General features: G+C 37.7%; 2 protein-coding genes across 2 annotated transcripts; one reads left to right on the top strand and one right to left on the bottom strand.

The window, feature by feature from the left end:
* The first annotated feature begins 98 nt into the window (after positions 1-98).
* Positions 99-14,569, top strand: ap2m1a (adaptor related protein complex 2 subunit mu 1a). Its single transcript, XM_084120540.1, has 11 exons — positions 99-232; positions 1,743-1,861; positions 5,944-6,209; positions 6,531-6,613; positions 8,557-8,692; positions 10,091-10,235; positions 11,707-11,829; positions 11,905-12,040; positions 12,152-12,249; positions 12,331-12,442; positions 13,728-14,569. Exons 2-11 carry the CDS (start codon positions 1,788-1,790, stop codon positions 13,860-13,862), a joined length of 1,308 nt encoding a protein of 435 aa, XP_083976666.1. The 5' UTR covers positions 99-232; positions 1,743-1,787; the 3' UTR covers positions 13,863-14,569.
* Positions 14,345-24,538, bottom strand: pcyt1aa (phosphate cytidylyltransferase 1A, choline a). The gene is made up of 9 exons (XM_084120539.1): positions 24,342-24,538; positions 22,127-22,241; positions 21,944-22,043; positions 21,027-21,143; positions 20,765-20,916; positions 20,513-20,591; positions 18,470-18,612; positions 17,878-18,066; positions 14,345-16,580 (listed from the first exon to the last, which is right to left on the bottom strand). Exons 2-9 carry the CDS (start codon positions 22,232-22,234, stop codon positions 16,344-16,346), a joined length of 1,125 nt encoding a protein of 374 aa, XP_083976665.1. The 5' UTR covers positions 22,235-22,241; positions 24,342-24,538; the 3' UTR covers positions 14,345-16,343.
* Between the last annotated feature and the right edge of the window lie 429 nt (positions 24,539-24,967).

The raw sequence follows: 24,967 nt of genomic DNA, 5'->3' as shown, positions 1-24,967 counted from the left end.
TAAAATAATAATATAGGCGCCTTTTGTCTTTTTGATTAAACAAACGATCATGCAAAGTGTTAGTTGCGTTGTCGCAGGCCGTACGCATGCGCGCTGTCAACGCTGTCAGCTGACTTCCTGGCCGAGGGAGGGATTGCTGCTAGTGTCCCGCTAATCCTTTAGATCCAAAAAAAATACCACGGTCGTAGAGGGAACGGTCCATTCCGCGCCTATTCGTGCGGACATTAAGTAGGTATGGTCACATTTTTTAACTGAACATACCCAAGGACAGAAAGTGTTTGTATTTTAGCCTGGATGAATGGTTTTATCATCGAAGTGTTCCGCGAAATTTCGATACAGGTCTCGAGGGAAGGAACAGAGCAGCTCACCAGCTCCCTTACTATTGATGACTCTTCGTGCATTTTGAATAATTAATATTAGGTACGAGATGAAGGACGCGCGGTTAACGATTTCAAAACACGAACATTTAATGGAACATGCCTCTCAGTTGGCAGACATCTTGTAGTAATTACGCCGCGATTAACCACACAGGACGGACACTTCCTGTTCGGCGCCTGTACATTGAGTGAATACCAACATCATTTGCCGTTACAATGTTTGTCGAACAAACACTTATATTTACACAATATCGCGTTTTGTGATTGAAAAACGGGTGATTTTTGTCTGTTGCCATGCGCCAACAGATATAGGCTACTCATTCAGTTTTCAGTATATTGTTATTAGGGTCAATGACATGACGTGCATATTTTAGTGCAAGTGCATTATTTCCTTTTAAAATTAGGCTATTTGATACATTTATGACATCACTTCATTCTATAAAACCTATTTAGTTTGAATTCATTTATTTAATGCATATTATTGTATGTTGTGTTATCTTTAAACCCCCAAAAATGTCAGGTTGTGCAACTGCCCGAACAAATTAATTTAAAATGGTTTCTTAATATTAAAAAACTAAATACTGAGGCATCATTTTAGGTTTGAACCAACACATTTTTATAAATATCAGTAGTTTTAAAGCTGCTGAGATAATTGAAAAACCTTTGTCCTGTAATTTATATGTTCTCAAATGTCAGGGTGGCACAACTGCAAACATGGCTCTTTTATTATGAATTGATGATGTAATAACAGTAAACATGATAATGCATCATCCAGAGGAGCCCAACTGATCCTTGTGACAGAGTGACAAGATTTCTAGATCTCTAAAATACTGGTAAAAACTTATCATTTCACGTATGGGTAGGTTGGTACACTTTTCATGTCAGGTGGTTCAACTACAGTATATATACATACAACTATTTGGTTGTACCGCCCGACATAAAACCATTAAACAAATATTTTTATAATTAAATTTATAATTATTTTTTAATTAAATAAAACACTTTAAGGTATTTAACAACTGAAACTTGTTTAAACGCATTGCTCATGACTCAAAAATATGCATTACATCAGTTTTGAAAAAAAAAAAAAAAAAAACTTTTTTGAAGCTTTATCTGTCAATGACCAAATATGTGCTTTTAACTTGGATGATTTCTTTTATAGTCAGTAAGTCGTTTCATCTCCTATACTATATTATTTGGTTTGTCACAGAAGCACAAACTGTTGATAGTAAACCATCCTGGCTGCTTTATCTAGTCTCACTTGTAGGTCTGAATGCCTCTCATATCTTATCAAGGTCCCACAGAGCTCTTCTATCAGCCAGTCAGTGAGCTTCATGTTCATTTTCATTGTCCTGTGAATTATAGAAGTGACAGCCCACCATGGAATGTGAGGTCTGAGGGACAGCCACCATGATTGGAGGACTGTTCATCTATAACCATAAAGGGGAGGTGCTGATCTCCCGCGTCTACCGCGATGATATAGGGTGAGTGAGTTCATCATGGGTGGAAAAAAAATGCTCTTAAAACAGCTTCTGAAATATGAAATGAAATATACTTTATTGTCCCTGATAGGGAAATTTGTAATGGACTCCATAGCCAGCATTTCACCAAAACCTGATACATAAAAAAAAAAATACACAAAATATTCATACACACCATACACATAAAAATAAGTAGACTTCACTAACTCATGTTCAACAGTCTAATTGATACCGGTACAAAAGAGATTTTAAACCTGTTCTGTTTATAATGGAGAGTTCTGTACCTTCTTCCAGATGGTAAGAGTTCATAAGAGGGGTAGAGTACATGAGATGGGTCGCTTAACATCATTTTAGCCTCATTTAATGTGCGTTGCTCATACAGAGTCTGAATACTTGGATAGTCTTTCAGTCCAATAATTTTCATCGAAGTTCGAACAATATATAGTATCTTTGATTTAGATTTTATTCTGATTTTAAGGACTATATCGAGTATGTTAGAGAAAATGCAGGTCGATTGTTTTCTAGGTTTTTCAAAACCATCTGGGGACGGGCCAGTAAACAGCCATCCAGGAAACACAACAACCACTAAAAACTGCATAGAACACATAGCAACACTGACAAACACCTAATCTATATCTATTTTTGCTATTAGAATAAAAAAAATTGTTGGTTGGTGTTAAAAAAATACTGGTTTTATTTTCATCATGCGTGCTCAGCAGTTTAAACTCCATACCATTGGGGTTATCCTGTTAGGGAAGAGGAAAGATGACAGGATGTTCGAAAACAGGAAATATTGCCCCATTCCATCATCTTGACAAACTAAATTTCATTTTTCATTTAAACCATAAATGGGGAAGTTTTTTTTTTTTTTTGGCTCTCCATAGAACCCCAGATCAAATGTTCTCATAAAGATTTAATTTGGTGTGTGTTTGCATTACTGTTGTCCATTTACACATTCAGCCCATCTTTGTCTTTCTCCTTTTTCCTTGTCATTATTCCCCTCATGCTCTTTGTCCTTTGTACTGTTTTTCTCCATGTTCATTGTGGCTACTGTAGCACTAGGTAAGCGATCCTACTACAACCAATGACCAGGCATGTTTTTTTAGATCCCAACAACAACCAACCAATCACTCTGACGCATGTCACCAGTGAACCCAATCTAGGGTTGGGCAATATAGCTAAACATGCCTTCTAAGCCTTGATACGTCTCAACCTTTTTGTTATTGCATCCATCTGTCCATCCATCCGTCCGTCTGTCTGTCTATAGATATACCCATTAAAAAATAACAGACTTCCTTGTACATTTTACCTTGAATTAGTGTTTTCAACTGATATATTTAAACAATTCAAAAATACTGATTTGTATAAATTAAGGAAACTTAAAAAAAACAAAAAACTGTTGACATGTTCTCAAACAATATTCTCACAAGTTATGGCACTAGTAGTGGGCTTGAAACCTTCCTACTTAAATGGTGTTTGGGAAACTTGGATTTATGGCCAAAAAGAAAATCTTGTAAAACTGTGTAATAATAATCATTTGTTTGTTAATCATCTGTTCAATTATAAATATTCATAGATATATATCATGTATTGCCCAGCTCTACTTCAAGCATGTCACCTGACATACTTCAGTCACTCGAATATTGTGAGGATATGTAATTGTACCAGCAGCAGGTTTACCATAATGTCCTTTTCTTTTGACTGCACTCAGGCATGAGATGACACAATGTTGGTCATTTTTTGGGTTTGTGTATGTTGGATATTTTGACAGATTATGCACCTTTCTGATGGAAATGTTTGTCTATACATGAAACTAGAGACATGCACGGGACGAATTTTTCAGTCCTGTTCCCGCCCGCTCCTGCAGGATTCTGTCCCATTCCCGCAAAAATATATGTTACCTTCTCCCTCTCCCGCCGGCACCATTCATGTTTTGTCCCCCTTCCGCACGCAAAAGCTTACATAAAAGTATAAATTGTTTTTTTTTCCTGTATGTCCATGAAATTATTTCAAGTGAAGTGTCGCCTAGCCACAACCTACACATCCCAGCATAAATTCTCCTAAAAAATTAGTTATCAAAGCATCAAGATTCACAAACCACTGTTAATTTAACATAAAAGCAAGCATAGGCTACTACGTGCATGGTTTGGCATGGCAGAATGTGCGCAAAGTGTGCTCCGTTAATAATCCCTAAAAGCTGACATCTCAGTTCATCTCGATCTGACAAAGCTCCGTTATTATCAATGAAACTGACTGCACAATGAATCTTTCATAATGTCTACACTTAGTTTGTTATAATCAGAGTATTCACCAGCATGCACAATTCAGCACTGAACAAAAACTCAGACGTTTTGAGCGGTGAGTGGATTCTATCTTAAATGCATCTGATTGGCCATTGCGTTCAAGAAATCAACACGCATACATTGCACAACGCTGCAATAGAAACTCTGCCTATGCTTGTACCTGTAAATTGTTTTTATTTTATTTTCGTTGTCCTTGTTGCTTTTGTGCAATAGATGAATAACAGTTTGTTTTTAGATGTATTTTAAAGGGGTCATATAATGCCATTTTTGTACAAGCTAATATGATTCTTTAGGGTCTAAATTAAAAGTTTGTAATATACTTTAATTAAAAATTCTCATTAGTATTGTAAGAAAACACTCATTTTACCTGGTCAAAAACAGCTCTGTTTTCAGCACGCCGTTTAAGTGCATGTGTCTTTAAATGATAATGAGCTTTGCTCACCCCGCCCCTCCGTTCTGTGCGTACACCGTAACACAATAACCATAATGCGTTGTTCATTATAAACGTGGGATTATGAATTATATTGAGAACGTCGTACATAGAAAACATGCCGTAACGTACCCTGAGTGTAAACAGCCGCATTCATCGTGAAGTGTGCAAGCGATTTGCAAAGATTAATGTAAATATTAATATAAAGGTTAATAAAACGTTACACTCACTTCTTCTTCTGGAGGTGCAGCAGGAACACGAATAGTTGGTAATGATCCTTTTTTCAGGAGCAGCTTCTTAGCAAAACCAGCTTTATACTGACCCTCGTTTATAAAGCAGTCTGGTGTGTGAAATGATTTGCGCAAAAATGAAAGCATTGACGTTGATCGTGGGGAATATTCCCTTCGAAAACAAAACTCAGCCACTGCGTCTTCAGCGGTTCGGATTTAGGAACATCAAAATTTCCTTATTACACCCAAGAACAGAACACCACAATCGCTTAGACGCCATTCTTCTCATAGACAGTGCTCCAGCGTATCAACAATGACCGCGCCGGTCCGCACGGACTATGATTGACAGCTCGCTCACAAGCGAGGGCGGGTCTGTGTTGAAACGCTGCTGTCAATCAACAATCGTGGGAGGGGCGTCGATTTTGTGACGTCACAAAATCGAATGGCTTGATTTGAGACAGGAAAACATATAAGAAGATAAAAAAAAAACACTGGATGGATTTTTATCATTTTATGATGTTTGTGTACAGGCACTGCCAACACACATTTCAGTACAATCAACTTGTAAAAGTGCATGTACCATTATATGACCCCTTTAAGTTATTTCTATTTTGTGGGAGTCATGCAAATCGTTTTATTCTCCACCAACCCTCGCACACACACACACACACACACACGAGTACCTAACCACCCGCACCCGCATTCGGCCATCATCTTGTTGCGTTGGGTGCAGGTCTCTACGTGAAACAACCTTACACTTTCATTCATTTTGCCCTTTATGTTTTTTAATCCGTTACAGCAGATGGTTTTAAAAAGAAATGAAATCGCAAAGACAAAAACGAAATTTTCTTTTATTGGACTGTATAGTTCTCTTCAAAAGAAGTTCACTTTTGTTTGTTTTAGACAGGCAAGAGCTCTTTTGTCTACGGGACCTTTTAACTTATCTTGAGGTTCATGAAGGTTTGGGTCAACAGGGAACAGTCAAGTCTTTAATGCCTTGTTCGCAGATAAAAGGAGTGCTTGTCTTAAAGGGTTTACGGGCAGATGGTGACCATATGCTCACTCTTCCTGCCCAACTCCATTATCTCTACCTTGACCTCACGTCCTTATCCTCCTCCGCAGACGCAACGCTGTGGACGCGTTCCGAGTGAACGTGATCCACGCCCGTCAGCAGGTGCGCTCTCCTGTCACCAACATCGCCCGCACCAGCTTCTTCCACGTCAAACGCTCCAACATCTGGCTGGCTGCGGTCACCAAGCAGAATGTCAACGCTGCGATGGTGTTCGAGTTCCTCTACAAGATGTGTGACGTCATGACGGCCTACTTTGGGAAGATCAGTGAGGAGAATATCAAGAACAACTTCGTGCTTATCTACGAGTTGCTGGATGGTAAGGCTGGTTCAGAAACATAGGAGTAATTTCCTGACACTGTTCTCTGTTAAATCTGATCCTCCATGTGCCTGTGTTAACCGCATTACCTCAAACCAAACTCGCCCTCCTCTAAATGGCATGCTTTCCTGGCAGTCATCCACTGTTGGCGGTTAGGTGCATCTTAAACCATGAGCTGTCCAGAAAACATTGTCCTCCAGCTGAAATAATAAAAGGTTACCTAAATGAAACAAATGGAGACAAAGTCTGTTTAAAACAGTTCTTGGAGCATTGAGTGGTTCATTCCAGAATAATGATTCATTTATGTCTTTGTGTGTGCAGAGATCCTGGACTTTGGATACCCACAGAACTCAGAGACAGGAGCACTGAAGACTTTTATTACCCAGCAGGGTATCAAAGGCCAGGCAAGAAGAGGCTCTTTTAGTAGTTTCATATTTTTGATGTTCATATGAATTTTCGATTTTTAAACACTAATGTGACTCCAGAGTTGAGATTGGGAACCTCCCTTTCTGGATGTCCTCTAAGTCCGGGCCAGTAGATTGAATTTCTGCATGTCTTTCCAACATTTTCACTGTCCCCAGCACAACATATAAGTAAATATGCATGTACATCAGGAGTGGGCAAACTACGGCCCGCGGGCCACATACGGCCCGTTAGGCTGTTTAATCCGGCCCGTCGAGTATTTAAAAAATTGTCTTGAGATCGCATACATTTAGCCTTTTTCTTGCAATACTTTGCGTAGGCTAATATATATATTGCGTTGCATATATTTGACAATCGGAATATCAGATATTGCATGCCATAGCTGTAAAAAAGGAAAATATGACATAAAAGCAGATCATAATTCATTCAGCGCTGTTGTGGCTGCGGTGTGTCACGTAACAAGCAATGACGCGTCACCATGGAAACCAAACAGACAGCGACTTAAGCGCATAGACTTGTTGCACGTTAATGTTTTTTCCTTTTTTGGAAACTCACAGAGAAAAAAAAAATGTTTGGTAACCGCTTGCACACCTGTTTAGTTTTTCCTTTGATTTGTCTGCTATTTAGTTTCTTTGCTCCTCTGGATTTGTGGATGTATCCTGACTGACTGATTCCGTTTACCGACCTTTATCGCCCGGCTTTCGGCTACGCTCCCCTGTGTGCCATGTACAGAACCCGTTTTTTTTTTCATTAAATGTTCTGATCTGACTTTGCTTTTTATGTTTTATTTTATTATTCTTAAAATAAATTTGTATATTCATTTATTCCGTTTTTTTCCACAAATGTATGACTTTTGGAAGTGCAAATTGATTGCCATATGCAGTTTTAATAGTTGAATTAACGTAACCTTCTGTCATTTTTACTCTTCTAAGTGTGCACTTTCTAATTTACTGTTAGGACCATTAAATAATAATAAGGATAAACAATATTTAAAAAGTATAGGCTATAATTATCTAACATATGACTAATTAAAAATTAACCTCAAACATTTTTGGCGTATAAATGGCACGAGAAATTCGTGGTATAGATACACACTTTCATGAGATCGTGTTTCATAATCTGCTACTGGGCCAGCCCTCTGTCAAATTTTAAAACCCAGTGTGGCCCTTGAGCCAAAAAGTTTGCCCACCCCTGATGTACATGATATGCATAATCACCTTTTTTAATGTAGAAGTGGGTTTGGCCATTTGTAACTTGAAAGTGAAAATGAAGCAGTCAGTCAAGTTAACATTTAGTAAAAAATTACATAACAAACGATAAATGATGGTATTTAAAAAAAAAAAAGGGTGCAAGGGTGGCGCCATCTTGCAGTACTACAACAATTTGTTGTAATTTGTACACTTCCAGTGTCATTTGCTTCGTTATTTTTAGCTGTACAAAACAGCATATGCAGTTATTTCAAACGGGTATTTCTTATATTATTTTGACAGTGTAACACACTGGTTTGTAGTGTAAATAGTTTTACCATTTACTGCGCTTTATTTTTCAAGTTATATTTACCTATAGCAGCTAATGAACACAGAAAAAAGCTTACTTCCATTGTTACAAAACTAGCTCAGTTGAGCAAGTGACAGTTCCATCAAACTGTCCTGAAATGCTCTTACACTGGTCGCGGGCCCTGGTTTTTAGCCCTGTCCATGTTATCTATGCAGATTCTAATATAAACCGTTTTCTTTTTTCCCCTTGCTTTTCTGGGCGTGTCTGACTGCAGCATCAGGTATGTGTACACTTTTTTTTTTTCTTTTTTTTAATATATATTTTACGTTTTTCTCAGATTACATTACATACTAAACGTATTTAAACCACAATTTAAAATAGTCTGTGACCTTCCTAACTGTCTTTGGTGGTGCATTATTGTCCTCAGACTAAGGAGGAGCAGTCTCAGATCACCAGCCAGGTGACTGGTCAGATCGGTTGGCGTCGTGAAGGCATCAAGTACCGTCGCAACGAGCTCTTCCTGGATGTGCTGGAGAGTGTCAACCTGCTCATGTCTCCACAGGGTAAGACCCTATTAATGACTTAATGAGTCTCATGACTGTGTGCTTCAGTTTTAGGCCATGTGTCCACCAAAGCATTTTTTCCAGAGGCTAGCGTATTTGTCCAGTTGTTTCAATGGGAGCGCCATGATTTTAAAATGCCAGCAGCGCAATGAGGAGCTGAGCTGAGTCTGTTTTACGCTCGAGCGTTCAACGTTTTTACCGGTCGCAGAGAGCTGAAGAACGTTCAACTTTGGGTAAAACACAGCATTCATCATTTTCATCACTGTTTTTATAGCCATCCAATCACAGTGGAGTTAGGGGCGGGACAAATTCAACAGCGACCAAACGACCGAATTGCTTGTACAATGGCAACAGATGACACCAACAAGCATAATAATGGAACAAACTAATTTAAAACAAGATCCAGATAAAATACTTTTCATTGCATCAACAATTTTTATATAGAAACAATGCAGAAACAAACTATCTGTAGGCACGTTTCCATTAAAGATTTGCACAAAACTTTTGCGTTTTTTTTATTTATTATTATTATTATTATTATTATTTTTTAATTTATTTTATTTTTATTTTATTTATCTAAATATCGATAAAAAACTATTGCGAAATGACAGCGTTTCCATTAACCGATGTTATGCGACTAAAACGTAATTTTTTCCTCGCGCGATAAGTCATTCCAAAAATCATGGCAAAGGATGTTGGTAAGTTTATATATATATATATATATATATATATATATCACAGCCACGTACCGCACTAGACATTATTATTATTATTATTATTATTATTAATGGAAGGGAACGTAGGCGTGTTATCCAAGCATTAATGGCAAGGAAAGACCCTTAGGCTATACTGTGAGTGGCACATATGAAGTGTTTCTGCTCCGAGGTCTTGATTGTGGCATTTCTTTGAGGTTTAGAATCCATTATTGCTGTAATTATTTTGTCTTTTATGAATTCAATAAAGAACCCTGTCTCGTATTCTGTCCAAGCACACCGTGCCTTCTAAGTCAGGTGACTGTAAATGCACTGTAAATTCCATTGCAGGTTTGCGAAATATTCCTTTTCGAATTGCCTGAACCACCTCATCCGAGCGCAAAAACTTTTTTGCGATAAATGGGAGTTTTTGCGAAATAGACGTGTTTCCATTGAGCGTATTTGCAATTTCAATTTGCGCAATTTGAAGGGTAATGGAAACGCGGCTATTGAGATACTAGTATCACTTCCGCGGATATTCCGTATCATAGCAAGCAAGGTGAACTCAACTTCCAAAGTTTTCTCAACTGAAAAAAAGCTCTCAAGCGCCCACAGCTAGGTGTTTTCAGCTGGCTAAAAAAGCTTTTGTCTGACACACGGCCTTAGTGTCAAAGCATTCTCACGCTACTGTGTGTCATCCTGACAGGTCAAGTCCTGAGCGCTCACGTCTCCGGTCGTGTGGTGATGAAGAGCTACCTGAGTGGAATGCCTGAATGCAAGTTTGGCATGAATGACAAAATCGTCATTGACAAACAGGGGAAAGGAGGAACTACTGATGATGCTGGGAAAAGGTTTTTGAAGTGCTTCATGTTCATGCAGTTGTTCTGCTTGTCTGTCTCCTCTCTTTGTTTGCTTTGAAAATTTTGTTTGTCTTTTTATCTGGATTTTGTTTCTCAATCCAGAATTTTTAAAACATGTTTGAACGTAAAGTGTGTGGTTTATTTTGATTTTTGAAGCTGTCTGTTTTTGTTGCGTCTCTCTTTCTCTGTGCTCCCAAAGTGAGTTAGGGGGAAGGTAATTGTATCTTTACATTTCTGTGTTCAGTTTTATGTTAGTTGTGGTGTTAATCTACAGAACAAATGAGTGTCTTATTACAATTTTTTTTTTTTTTTTTTTGTAGGGATGCATAATATATTGGTTAATATATTGGCCAATATTAGCATTTTTTTAATTGTTTGTCTAATTTGGCCAATATTGTTAAATTCAGGGATTTTATTATTATTTTTCAATTCCATCTCGCTTCTCTTTTTCAATGCCAGGTTACAGAAGAACATTAATGGACATAAATGTTCTGATAATAAATTTTACTTTAAGATAACAACTAATCTTACCATTAATTTTTACATCTAAATTGAAGATTTCATAAAAGAAAAAATTAAACAACAAAGCAAAATACACTACCATTCAAAAGTTTGCAGTCGGTTATTTTTAAGTCTCTTACTCTTATGCTCACCAATAATGCATTTATTTGATAAAATAAATTTGATGATCAGGATGAACAATTTAAAAGCATTTGTTCGAAATGGACATTTTTTGTGAATTTAAGTATTAACCCCCCTCTCCAAAAATCGTACTGACCCTAAATTTCTGAACAGTAGTGCAAGTTAAATATTGGTAGATAATATGGTATTGGTTAATGTCCATAATTAAAAATACGAATAAAACTTTCAGTGCATCCCTAGTTTTTATAAGTGTGACATTTTAGCAGTAAGTGATTTTGATTTATTTTTGTCAGTGATAATTTCATTTTATGTACAGTTTATTCTAGTAGAGCGGCGTCTACTCACTCCTGGAAAGCAACTGTCCTGCAGAGTTTACCTCCAACCCCAATTAAACACAATCGCCCCCTATACCCTCAAATAGGGCACTGTTTGAGGGGGCAGCCATTTGTATTGGTGCTGAAACCATAGTGGACATTATCGAGTACACTCATTCAATCAATGGTTATTAAACAGCAAGCACAAACTATACAAAAGCGGCAGCCCTTCCGGTGCACTTGGTGTCTGAATTCACTCACTCGTTTTCATTCACTTCTTCAAGTGTATAGTGAATGAGTGTATAGGAGCGATTTCGAACACAGCCGTGGTCTTCCTAGGCATACTGGACACTTCCAGGCAGGTGTGTTGAGGCAAGTTGGAGCTAAACTGTGGGACAGTGGCCCTCCAGGAGCAGGATCGGACTCCCCTGCTCTAGTATTTGCTCCTTTTGCCAAATATCTTAACGGTGTATATCATCAAACTCTTACCGTCTTGGTTTCTCCAGCAGTGGGAAGCAGTCCATAGCCATCGACGACTGCACTTTCCATCAGTGTGTGCGTCTCAGCAAGTTCGACTCTGAGCGCAGCATCAGCTTCATCCCTCCTGATGGGGAATATGAGCTCATGAGGTTAGTTCAGCTTCAGTCTGTCTTCACATCGAGAGTCTGATTCTGTTTTAACACATCCTCGATCTGTGTGTGCAGGTATCGCACCACTAAGGACATTATTCTGCCCTTCCGGGTCATTCCACTGGTCCGAGAGGTTGGACGCACAAAGCTGGAGGTCAAAGTTGTCATCAAATCTAATTTCAAGCCCTCACTCCTGGCACAGAAAATAGAGGTGAGTTAAAAGAGAAAATAGAGACTTAACTTAAGACACCTAAGACAGAACATTTCAGTTTGTTTGTAAAAGAGTTTGGCAGATGATGTGTGTGGTGACTGTTTTGAACAGGTACGCATTCCAACACCTCTGAACACTAGTGGAGTGCAGGTGATCTGTATGAAAGGAAAAGCCAAATACAAGGCCAGCGAGAACGCCATTGTGTGGAAGTAAGTCAGCGTCTTCACGTTTCTCTGCATCAGGTGCTTGTGTGTGTATACTCATGTCATCCTGTCTGTCTCTCTGCTCAGGATCAAACGCATGGCAGGAATGAAGGAGTCTCAGATCAGTGCTGAGATTGAGCTGCTGCCCACTAATGATAAGAAGAAGTGGGCCCGTCCACCCATTTCCATGAACTTTGAGGTGAGCGTTGAATTAAGTGAAGTTTCAATCGGTTTTCTTTTCGGTGTTCAAGAGGTTCTTAACCTTATTTTATATGAGGTTCGCTGGCCTTTTTATAAAAATAACTCTTTAAAGTATCTAAAATTTGGACGTTTGGATACAAATTAAAATCTTACTGACTTAATTTAGCAATAAATATAGAACTGAAAAAAAAAAAAAAATGAAAAATCTATTTACTAACTTGTAAGTCTCATAAATAAATAAATAAAAATAGCTTATTTTTTGTCAATAAGCTGAGTTACAGGGTTGAATGAAATTCAGAAAGGATTTTTGAATATTTTTTTATCAGGTTTGTGGTGCTTTTTTAACTAATTTAACTAAATTTTGGACATGTTTGGATACAATTTAAAATCATTATTTGTGTGATTTAATTTAGCTATAAATATAAACTTTGATTAAAAAATCAACTAAAACACAATCTATTAACTTTTCTCATATAATAAATAAAATGTTAGCTAGATTTGTATTTATTTATTATTATCAAAATGAGTAAGTAAGGGTTGAATGAATTGACATTTGAATATTTTTATGAGGTTTGCTGTGTTTTTTGCAAGTTTTATTGTTAACTTAAATAACTTTTTAAATTTTAAATTTAATAACTAAAAAATTTGGATGTACTTTGGATATGGTTTAAAAACCTTGTTTTTGTTATAATTTAGCTATAAACATTAATTTTAAAAAATCTATTTACCTACTTATTTCTAATAAATAAAAGAAAATATGGCAACTCTACAATAAGGTTCCATTTAGTTAATGCATTAACAACGATAAATACATTACAGTATTTATGAATTTTTGTTAATAAAAACAAGTTCATGCTAGCTCAGGCCAATTAAATATTTACAGATGCAACTTTTGATTTTAATGTGTTAGGAAATGTTGAAATTAACATGAACTAAAATTAATACATGCTTTAAAGTGTTTTTAATTGTAAGTTCATGTTAACTAGCGTAGTTAATTATGTCAACAAATGGAACCTTATTGTAAAGCGTTCACTAAAATATTAATTTGGTCTTTTTTCCTCAATAAGCTCATAAGTAACTGTTAAATAAATTAATATTTGAATATCAGTCACTTTTTTGGGGGAGGTAGGTACAAACATTAGATGTTAAAACTAGCTACTTTTTATATTTTCACATATTTATATTATTTTATAGTTTGTCTGATGTATCCAATTGTCAACAACTTGTACCCTCTTCATGGCACACATTTCTGTCGTATTTCATCTGTTATTTTCTTGTGTCAGGTTCCGTTTGCACCCTCGGGTTTGAAGGTGCGTTACCTGAAGGTGTTCGAGTCGAAACTGAACTACAGTGACCACGATGTGATTAAATGGGTGCGATACATCGGACGCAGCGGAATCTACGAGACGCGCTGCTAATGAGCTGCTTAGCAGAGGGACCAGCTTTTACTGTCCTATAAATATACTATGTTTCCCTCCTTCCCTCTCAAGATTTGTGGATGAATTAAAAAAGGCTAATTACAAAAATATGCAAAATGTGAAACGTAGTTACCTGTATGTGTTTGTACGAGTGCTGTAATGACCAGGTCCAGTGGAGAGCAGTGAGTGGTGTACTTTAAAGCCTGTGCAGTTAATGTCCGTCTTTCAAAACCCAGCTTCCTGATTCGCTGTAGTCGGTCTTACGGGACCCCTGTCCATTGTCGTTGGTTATACTCCCATTGGTCAAACTCTCAGTATCTTATCTATCTCTCTCTGTGACTGTTTAGTTCGGTATAAATATATAATGGAGAAAAAAAAAACATTGTGTTGTGTGTATTTGCAGTTTCAATTTTCTTCAATTCAGCATAAATCACATGTCTATATATTTCATAGCTGTATCATGACGGATGAGGAACACTGTCTGCACAAGTAAATGTTTAATCTTGGGTGTAAAATAGATGGCAGAAAAAACAACACTTTTACATTAGACACCATTTATTTGTCTTCCTGTCTCTGCTGTCATCCTGTACAATCAAAAGCTGACAGGATAAGGGAAGGCAAAGTTAATAAAGTAATTATCTCCTAGATTCATTTAATTTGTGCAAAGGAAAAATCAGAGGCTTGAAAACAGACATTACCATGAAAGTGGAGCATCAACTATTTGAAGAAAAATAACTGAATTCTGAAATCAGTGCAAGTCTGGACAGCTGCAGTTTGATGAGCCTCTGCCTCTTGTCAAATTATGAAACGAGACGACAGAAAATTTATTTAATCACTAGTGGTACAATCTCAATTTAAACATACTGTCTAAAACTGACAATTGCATATCCATAGATGTACATAAAAAATGTTGACAAAACTATTCAAAGTTAATGTTAAGGGTTAAAAACAAGTTAAGCGCAAGATGTCATGCTGTCATTGACCAAAGAACATTTTGTCCCTCAACTGGTAAAGAAAAAAAAAAACAAAGTCTGCACGTCATGCGAAAAATAAAATAAAAACATAAATATATATATATCGTGGCCACTAATTAATTCATTCCAACGACTTAATATATCATCACGTTTTACTAATTCGTTCCCGTGATTGACTAAATCATGGCATGTTGTAATAATTAGTTTCCTTCGTTTAGTTAAATTAAAATGAATCAAAATTATTTCAATGTCACCACGATTTACAAAAACAAGAGAACGAATTATATATTCGTGGCCACGTCATATATATTTTTTGTCATGTCAAGTGTAGGACTCCGTAAAAAACGATAATTACACACTTAAACTAATGATTGCTTTATAGCCTTTCATTGTGTGTAACGCTTAAACAAATTTGTGTAAACAAATTTTTATACCAAAGCAAAATTATTTTCTATCATACCGGACAGCAACTGTTGAGTTTAGGTTGTATTTAACCCAGAATATTCCTTTCAAGTGGTTTCATTGATTAACAATTCATTCATTATCGACAGCTCAGTTGGTTTCACTTGCAGAACTTAATTAAGAAATGATCAAGTCCAAAGCTCATCTAAACTGAACGTGGAAAACAAGCCCTTTAGCCTTAGTTTTAGGACGATTCTTAAGAGCTCCATGAGAACAATCACAGTGAAAGATAAACGGCATTGTGCGGTGACTAAATGATAGAAAAAACAGTGATTTGCTTCACTTTCTTAAAAAAGTTTGACAACTTTTTTTTTATGTAAAGCATACATTTTTTAAATAGTGTTTAAATTTGCAATCATGACCTGTACTAAAGCATGACACACCAAATTCAAGTAGATGAGCGGAGCATAGGGAGACCGATTCAATTATGTCATGCTTCTTTATGCATTGATGGTACAGTTACTACCTCACTTTCCCAACAGTCATGCTTGAGGTGCCTTGGTAATATTGGCGTATTTTAGCTATTCAACACATTTTTAGAACTATTAACCATGACAACACTGATTATGCGCCTTGTGATATGGACAAATAACAATTTTTATAATTTTTTAAAGCTCTTTTCTATAGATAATCTTAGTTTCAGTGTTTTCAACGTTACAAGCCAATCTCGTCCATTCCAAGAGACACGTGACCTATTAGATGTCTAACAATTATATATTATGATACGATTCATATGAACATTAAAATCATTAAAACTGAAACGCATTAATACCGTGTGCACTCATTCTAAAACAATCCCGCATGAATCAAAACGAGACGCCGAAGTCTGAATACTCGCATCCCATCGCTGACAGCGATTTTTAAAACCTCCACAAGTTTGAACTGACGCAACAGTCACTACTAGTGTCCTACACTTCGCTCCATTTTAAACCTTCATATCTTTTAATACCGTGTGTGCGAAACTGATGGATTCTATAAGGATTGCTTCGTTTCTGAAGTTCGATTGCCAGTCTTGGAAGACAGATGCGTGGTGTGCTGTGGCAATCTAATCTTCGTCGTCCTCCTCGTCTTCGCTGATGGCCTGTTTGCGGGCGGCGTAGGTGTAGCCGGACAGGGCGCTGCTGTGATGTGAGGAGGGTGAGGAGGACGGGGAGGTCTTGGTGAAGAAGGGCAGACGGAAGGTTGGAGAAGGGGAACGCTCACGTGTGGGACTGCTGCTGGGACTCTGCCTCGGACTGATGGCCTGAAGCATTCGACCTTTCCCTTCCTTCAGCATGTGCTTCTGTTAGAGAGGAAGACCAACACATAGCCAGTTAGAGACCTTGAGTGGAGCCATGGATATTTGTGATGAAACTGATCCCAATGGAGACCACGATGGCTTCTCCGCTCATCTATTCATGAGTTTAAACAGTCATTCTCAACCAGGGGGCCGCAAGATGGTGAAGAAGTGAGCATTTGTTTTTTCGTAAAGCTGCCTTATCAAACCTAAGTTAGATTATCAGTGGCGATTCAAGACTAGCTATGATTCCATCTAAAGTGGCATATTTAACTTGTGCACAAAATTGGAAATTGCATAAACCATTGGCAAATAAAGCAAGCAGTGTTTCCTTAAGTTGCTGAAATCGGGGATTTTCCTACATCATAAATGACTTGCGTCCTAAAGCGCCAAATAAACGCTGACATGTTATCTTGTGTTTAGATGCTGTTGTTTGGGAACGCAGTAATGTGAGACACTTCTGAAGGTCATTATACCAAAACATTCTGATGACAGACTATGGCTCATGCATTTCAGGATGACCAAACCAACATTACAGCTAATATCTGCATAAGCTATTGGTGCTTGGACACCGATAATTGCCACTTGCAGCTATATTTATTATTAAAAATTATTCACTAAAATGCACCTAAAATGCTTCAAAGAATATTGCATCATTAGCATAACTACATGCTGACATCAAACTCAAAGTCGTGTCCCTCATGTGCTTTATGTCAGTCGTGGTATTTTGAGTGGCTTGCAGTGGATGCTGACTTAGAAGTTTTGGGACACTATTGTTACGTCCCTGGACGTAATGTGTTATTTCTTTTATTATTTATTTGATTTTGTGATGTGACTTGTTATTGTGCAGTTCAACTTGTGCATCTCTCTCTCTCTCTCTCTCTCTCTCTCTCTCTCTCTCTCTCTCTCTCTCTCTCTCTCTCTCTCTCTCTCTCTCTCTCTCTCTCTCTCTCTCTCTCTCTCTCTCTCTCTCTCTCTCTCTCTCTCTCTCTCTCTCTCTCTCTCTCTCTCTCTCTCTCTCGGCTTGATTGGGTTCAGCTGCGGCAGATCACATTGATGACGAGCGGGAGTGTTGATATGCTGAGAAAGACGGCAGTGCAGGAGAGCTTCTTGGGCGCGCGTCGTAGAGCTCCGTTCTCGTTCTGTCCCTCATCTCCTGCCCCAGACATTTAGTTTATTATTGGAGTTCTAAATGCTGGTGTGTGGTTCGTTCAGTGAGGTTTCCCTGTGTGGGGCTTTCACCGTCGAATTATGAGAACATCTGTCTTGTTACTTTGGTATCATAAGTTTAAAAGATACTCACCAACGCTCCCTCCGGTCCAAACATCTGAAGGAAGTTGCCGATGAATTCGCGGGACTTCTCTTCCCATTTCTGGATCAGGTCGATGCTTTTCTCCTCCACCTTCTGCACAAACTCTTTACTCTTCTCCTCCACGTCCTTCACTTTCTTCTTCACCTTGTCCACACGCTCCTGAAGGTTGTACTTCTTTTCCTGAGTGTCGGAAATGAGGCACAATTCGAATTATGGAATAGAATTATTTACAATTTCTTAACTATTTGAATATATTGCCACTCCTAGTTTCTGTAAATAAAAAGAGAGTTGAAAGAAAGGTCGAGAGTAAATGCTTCAAATGGATAGTTCACCCAAAAATTAGATTTCTGTCATCATTTATTCTTTCTTCTGCGAAATACAAAGATATAAGAAAATATATTTAAGAAGCCCGTGGTCCAAACAACATTGGACCCCATTGACTTCCATTATATGGACAAAAATAAAAACTGAGCAGGAAGCTGTAGAGTAGATTGTCTAAGCAAATTTAATGTCTGGCATCTAGTCTTGATCTTGAGATTAAGCTCAACCAGTAAACAAACCCATATGATGAAAGAGCGCTCACATTGATGAAGCTGACGTTAAGCTCTTTCGCGGTGTAGCCACGTTGTAGATTCCGTCTGACGTACACGTCATAATCTCGTACGATGCGTGTGATGATGTCAGAGGTGGAAATACCCTCTGTTCGTTGGGTTGGTGCAAACATTCCTGTGGAAGCCCAAAATAAAAAGAAACTGTTTTAAAGATAAAAATTCTATTGTAACTTGCTTTGGACAGAAGCTAAATGGTCTTATATTTAATTGGTAAGTTCTATATTGGTTATAATTCATACTCTGAAATTTTAGACGCAGAGATTGATTTCTAAATCAAAACGCATAAATCTATGGTACCTTGTTCCCGCCATGGAATAAAAAGAATGTAAAACATAATTGCAATTTTTTATTGCAAATTTCCCCTCGCATTTCTGACTTTTTTCCCCTCGCAATTGCGCGTTTATATCACAAAATTGGCGGCGAGCTCCGGCAAGGGCGGCGCGGCGCGTCTTCGACAGCGAGAGTGGTGAGTAGAGTTAAAGTCAGGTCAACTTTATGGTTATGAGTTATAACGCAGTTCGGCGGCAACCAATCGAAGTCCTCCACTTGAGAGGTTTCCAGAGAACGCGGTAAACTTTGGTTCCGACCACATTAGTTCCCAAGCAAAATAGAGGAGAGGTTGATCAAGTGAATTTGATAAGAAGGCGAACAACACTATTTATTTATTTGCAACATTTTTGCGCTAGAACACTTGTTTTTCAGCAGGAATGCAAATTAGATTAGCACTTAACCATGAACACAAAAGCCACACCACACAAATGGCTTTTAATAATTGGTTTATTTCGTTAGCAAATATGTCATTATAATTGTTAAGTTCTTTCCATCGATCAATTTCTTACTTTCACATTTAAAAGATTCCATGAGGTTAACTTATACCCTAATTGGTCAGTCTGCACAAATAACGATCAACATGCTTGCTTGCTTTGCAGCCCCTTTAAATTAAGTAAAAAAAAAAAAGGCCAAGCATTCAATCTACATCAGAGCATCCACAAATCTTTCTACGGCGTCGTTGGCAGGGCAGCGGGAGCGAATTTTGCCGCTCTCTCACCGGCGGTGGTGTGAACGCACAGTAAGAAAAAAGTCAGATTTGACCGATGTAAACTTGCAATTGCGAAAAAATGTTTTGGTAATTCGGACTTTTCCCCCCCTCGTATTTCAGACTTTTCCCCCCTCGCATTTCAGACTTTTCCCCCCCTCGTATTTCAGACTTTCCCCCACCCTCGTATTTCAGACTTTCCCCCACCCTCGTATTTCAGACTTTTCCCCCCTCGCATTTCAGACTTTTTCCCCCTCGTATTTCAGACTTTCCCCCCCCTCGTATTTCAGACTCCCCCCCTCGTATTTCAGACTCCCCCCCCCCCTCGTATTTCAGACTTTTCCCCCCCCTCGTATTTCAGACTTTTTCCCCCCCTCGCATTTCAGACTTCCCCCCCCCCTCGTATTTCAGACTTTTTCCCCCCTCGTAATTTAGACTTTTTTTCTTACAATTCTGACTTTTCTTGTCGCAATTCCAACTTTTTCTTCTCACAATTCTGACTTTTCCCCTCGCAATTCTGACTTTCTTCTTGCAATATCGACTTTTCTTCTCGCAATTCTGACTTTATATCTTGAAATTTTTCATTTTCTCTCGCAATTCTGACTTTTCCCCTCGCAATTCTGACTTTCTTCTTGCAATATCGACTTTTCTTCTCGCAATTCTGACTTTTTCCTCGCAATTCTGACTTTATATCTTGAAATTTTTCATTTTCTCTCGCAATACTGACTTTTCCCTTCGCAATTCTGACTTTCTTCTTGCAATATCGACTTTTCTTCTCGCAATTCTGACTTTTATTCTTGCAACTGCGAATTTATATCCCGCAATTCTAAGAAAAAAAGTCAGAATTGCGAGGTGTAAAATAGCAATTGTGAGAAAAAAGTCAGAATTGTGAGATAAAAAGTCACAATTACCTTTTTTATTTTTTTATTCAGTTGCAGAAACAAGCTTCCATAGCATGTTCTGAGGCTGTTATAATTACCTGCTTCTTTGATGTGCTTGTAAACATCATCACTGTCAGCTGAGGAATATGGGATATCATCATGGGCCACAAAGTCAATCTGAGGTATCAAAAGACACAGTCTTTAATTAAAAAAAGGGAACAAATAAATGGCTCACGGCTTGGTTACCATTTTACTTTCATCCTCCAACAAAACACTACAGAACAAATGAAAGTATATAACATTGCTTTGAGTGTCATATTACGCTACAGTTCAGTTCTCTCTCGTCTTACCCGATGCTTGGTGAGGAACTCGGGCGTGAGAGTCCATGGAGCATTCCGGACCACCTCGTCCACATAGCGACAGTGACTTATTGCGTCATAGCGTTCATCCTCATTCATGACGGTGAAGCCCTTTAACTCGTGTGTGAGGTCATCACTACACACTGCAGAGAGGTAAGAGAGGCGCTAAATACAGCACTGACATTAAGATGGACTCTGTGCTAAATGAACAGAATGATAAACACTCCAAATACTGAATCCCAGGATTACTTACCACCTACAATAAGGTGCGTGTTTGGAAATAGGCATTTAGCCTGCATGAGAGCACGTGCATGTCCTGAGTGGAACATGTCGAAGATACCATCAGCGTACACACGCACAGGCCTGTCGGCTGAAAACAAAAAGAAAAACATCAGCTTTCATGGTATCAAGGGAGCTACTTAATTTAGACACACATGATCTTACATGTCAGTAGTCCAATGGTTAAATGAGAAGAATACTGTGCTTTAGAATTTGACGAAATGTTTTAAATTTACACACTACCATTAAAAAAATTGAAGAAAGAAAGAAATTAATTTAAAGAATTTAAAGAAACTAATACTTTTATTCAGCAAGGAAGAATGTATTAAATTGATCGAAAGTGACAGTAAATAAATGTATAATGTTACAAAAGATTTCTATTTCAAATAAATGCTTTTGAACTTTCTATTTATCAAAGAATCACAAAAAAATGTTTCACGGTTTCCACAAAAATTTTAAAAACAGCTTTTAAAAAATGTTTTCACCATTGATAATAATAAGAAATGTTTTTTTTTTGTGGGCTAAAATGCCATTAGAGAGGTGAGGGAATGTCATGAACTTTTAAAACAGGCACTTAATTACAGTTATGTCGTCTAAAGGTTGTAATAGCAAATATTAAAACAAGGAAGCCAATAATATTGTCAAAGTGGGTCTGTGCTATGTTTTTTTTTTAGCTTTTCTGTTTTTGTTAAAGAAATACAAGTGTTGATACCGAAAGATGCTTTAATTCCAATGTTGAAATGATGAAAAACATTCCTGGCCATAATCGTATATAATGGCCAATGAATCAGCCTAAATACAGTCATACAGTCAGTGAATGGAAGTAACACCTGACACGTGTATATCTGAATGTGTGTGTGGGAGGAGTTCACCAGAGGGCACATATCTTACGTGGAGTGCCTCTGCGAGCTTCCTCCATGGTGACGCGCTTATATGGCTTTTCTTCCATTGACTCGAGCTGATCTGCATACGGAGCCGGGTATTTCAGACCCTGAGGGGCAAGAAGCACCACAGCCTTTGGTCTCAAATACCATCTCTCATCTGTACACACGCTTACACCGTTATCTCACTCACCACTGTGCATCGTTTCAACTTCAGGGGTTTCTCGCCCTCCTCTGCCTCTCCATTTGAACCTTCTCTCTTTCTCTTCCTGGACAATCGTGCTGAACCGTGGGCCTCCATTCAGGCTCTGTGAAATGTTATGGGGAAAACAACAGGAATGATGATAACAATTAAAAGGCATTTAGTTGCATTCAATCTGGGAAGTTCCTTGTGACACAAGAAAAATACAGAAATCAATAGCAGTATAACCCCAGCCCAGATGTTTGGAAAGAGTATTTCATAACACAGAGCAGCAGGAAAGATTAAATATGTCAGGAAAGTTGGCTGTGGTGCAAACTATTCGGTTGAAGATAAATGACCAGATGTCTTTCTGATCTTCACAGGACAGGCTAAAGGGGTGAATCAAATTAAACCTGCCAAGAACATGTCCTAGTCCAATATTTTTTTTTAGATGAAATGAGAAATTATATACTGTACGAAGAAAATAAAGCCTATTTTAAAAGTAAATCATTTCCTGAGTGGATCTACCACCACTCTTAGTATTGTACTCTATAGAAACTTGTACTATTACTGTGAACGGAGCCGCTCTGAGACGCTGGAAGACACAATGTAACCTGTAAATCGACACTTTTAAATTGCCAGAGGATTTTTTTTAAATGGAGTACTCTAATTTAATCGAGGAACCGTGACAGCACCACTTTGAAATATTTTATTTTCTACCGATGATAAAACAGTGCTGGATGTTTTGTCAAGGAGGGCCATATTTAGGGAGCTTTTGAGCTGTGTTTATGATCACTATCATATAGTGGTTTTCAATTTGCATAAAAGTGACTGTAAAATAGGTACTACGGAAAGTGCATATTTTGAGTTTTGATATTTGCGATATGGTCACTGGGCTACTTTTGCCTACTTTTAATTGGCCATTGGGCTAGTTTTGTTACGCAGACCTGGCAATCCTGATCACCGGAGAGAAGTCGGTTTAATCTGAAGATTTGACATTTTTATTAAGAATTACAAGGTCCAAAAAAGAAGTAGAAAATGAACATATGCGTGGATTAATTGTTAACAATAAGATCAATAAAATGCATGTAGAATCAAGTGAATTTTCATTTCATGCCAACTTTAAAAAATTAACGCAAAATATATCTTTATGCATTTTTCTTTTGATTGTAAGCTGAAATAAGACATTTCTTCATGAAAATCCAAAACTGTACCAGAAAAATAATAATAATAATGTCAGAAATTAATATTGGTTGATAATATGATAATGGTTTATCATGTACAGTCAAAACTTCACATAATTACATCATGAGTGGAAAAAAATCATAATATGTTTTTTTTTTTTTATATTACTTAACATATTATATTAAAACATAAACTGAGAATAAAAAGGATCATCAGCAACTTGTTTGTTATGTCCAGAAAGAGCCTATGGAAACCTTGGCTGAATCCTTCCTCATTCCAATCATTCCTTTATCTAAACACAGAGCCTTGAGTCTTATCTGGATGAATGCAATGAATGCAGGAGTGAATGAAGCAAAAGGAGAGGAATGTGACCCGGACACAACATTACATCCACTGTAGCACACTCATAACTGACAGATCAACTATATATATGACACTGCTTAGAGATCTGGCACTGATAAAACAAACTAAACTAAGGCAAGATCGTGTTTCAGAGCCCACATTTGCATAAGGACGACAAGGAGACTAGACAGTCCAGTAGGCTAGGCTATAATACAGACAAAATCCCTCTATTTCAGTCTCTTATCTAAGAGCACAGAGTCTGAATGATTCCTCATCTGAGCTGCACAAGGATGCATATACTGTTTACTGAAGGTGTAACATTGGTAATCAGTTCAGAGACAAGGGCAACCGTATTAATGCGCCACATTCCTACCAAATAAAACGTAGCAAGTTTCTGGATTTCAAGTTTAGGACCTCTGACATATTATAACAAAATATGGGAGGTGGGTCTATGATACAGGGTGAATTAACAGTGGGAGTGTCTCTAAAAGTGACAGCAGTATAACTATTTCAATTGAGAGCAAACTTAGATATAACAGATAATAATAGATATATAATATAATAGATAAATACCATGCCTTGAGCTGGTGAGACGACACGTAACGTTATGTCAAGCAGCTCGAAACACTAGCTGGTTCTTGCTGACTATCTTTAGGACAATTATATACGGACATGAAGACGCATTAGCTGCTTAACTTACCCTTGTGCTTTAATGCCGTTATGAGCTCGGATGGTGTTAAACGGGTGCTTGAAGGTTTAGGTTAATGTTTCCTCAGGTCGAAGTCTGACAGGAGTCGGAAGTGTCGGTTTAAATGTCTGTTTAGAGATCTCAGACCTTCCGATTTGACAGAAACCATAAAAGAGACTGGGATCAACTTTATTCAGCTCCAAGATGGCAGCAAAAATCATGATGATTTTTAAAATAAAAGTCCCACCATCGTCACTGCAAGTTTGAAGATTTGCTATGCGGTGTTATTATTACAAATGCATAACGCGTTAATTTTGTTAAATAAATACTTTGCTGGTAAAACTGCACATACTTGATAGAATTTATGTTTCTCTTAGTTTGACCTAAAGCAGGGTTTGGACCTCCCACCCTTTAACTCTCAGCAAACCCAGTAACTTACACCAAGGTACTAGATTTTCTTTGTCACTTTATATAATGATTTTCCATTTTTACTTTAAGGGACATTTTTAAATTATGTCATAATTTGCTCCTCTTGTCGTTCCACCTGTATGACTTTCTTTCACAACCAAAACATACATTTCTCAAAATGTATTATTTTATGCAGTGCGACATGAGGGTAAGGTTTCATTTCTGGGTTA

Source organism: Abramis brama (assembly GCF_963993115.1).
Source record: "Abramis brama genome assembly, chromosome: 7".
Lineage (NCBI taxonomy): Eukaryota > Metazoa > Chordata > Actinopteri > Cypriniformes > Leuciscidae > Abramis > Abramis brama.
Note: the sequence above shows the minus strand (reverse complement) of the source record. Positions and strands in the feature narration are given on the sequence as shown.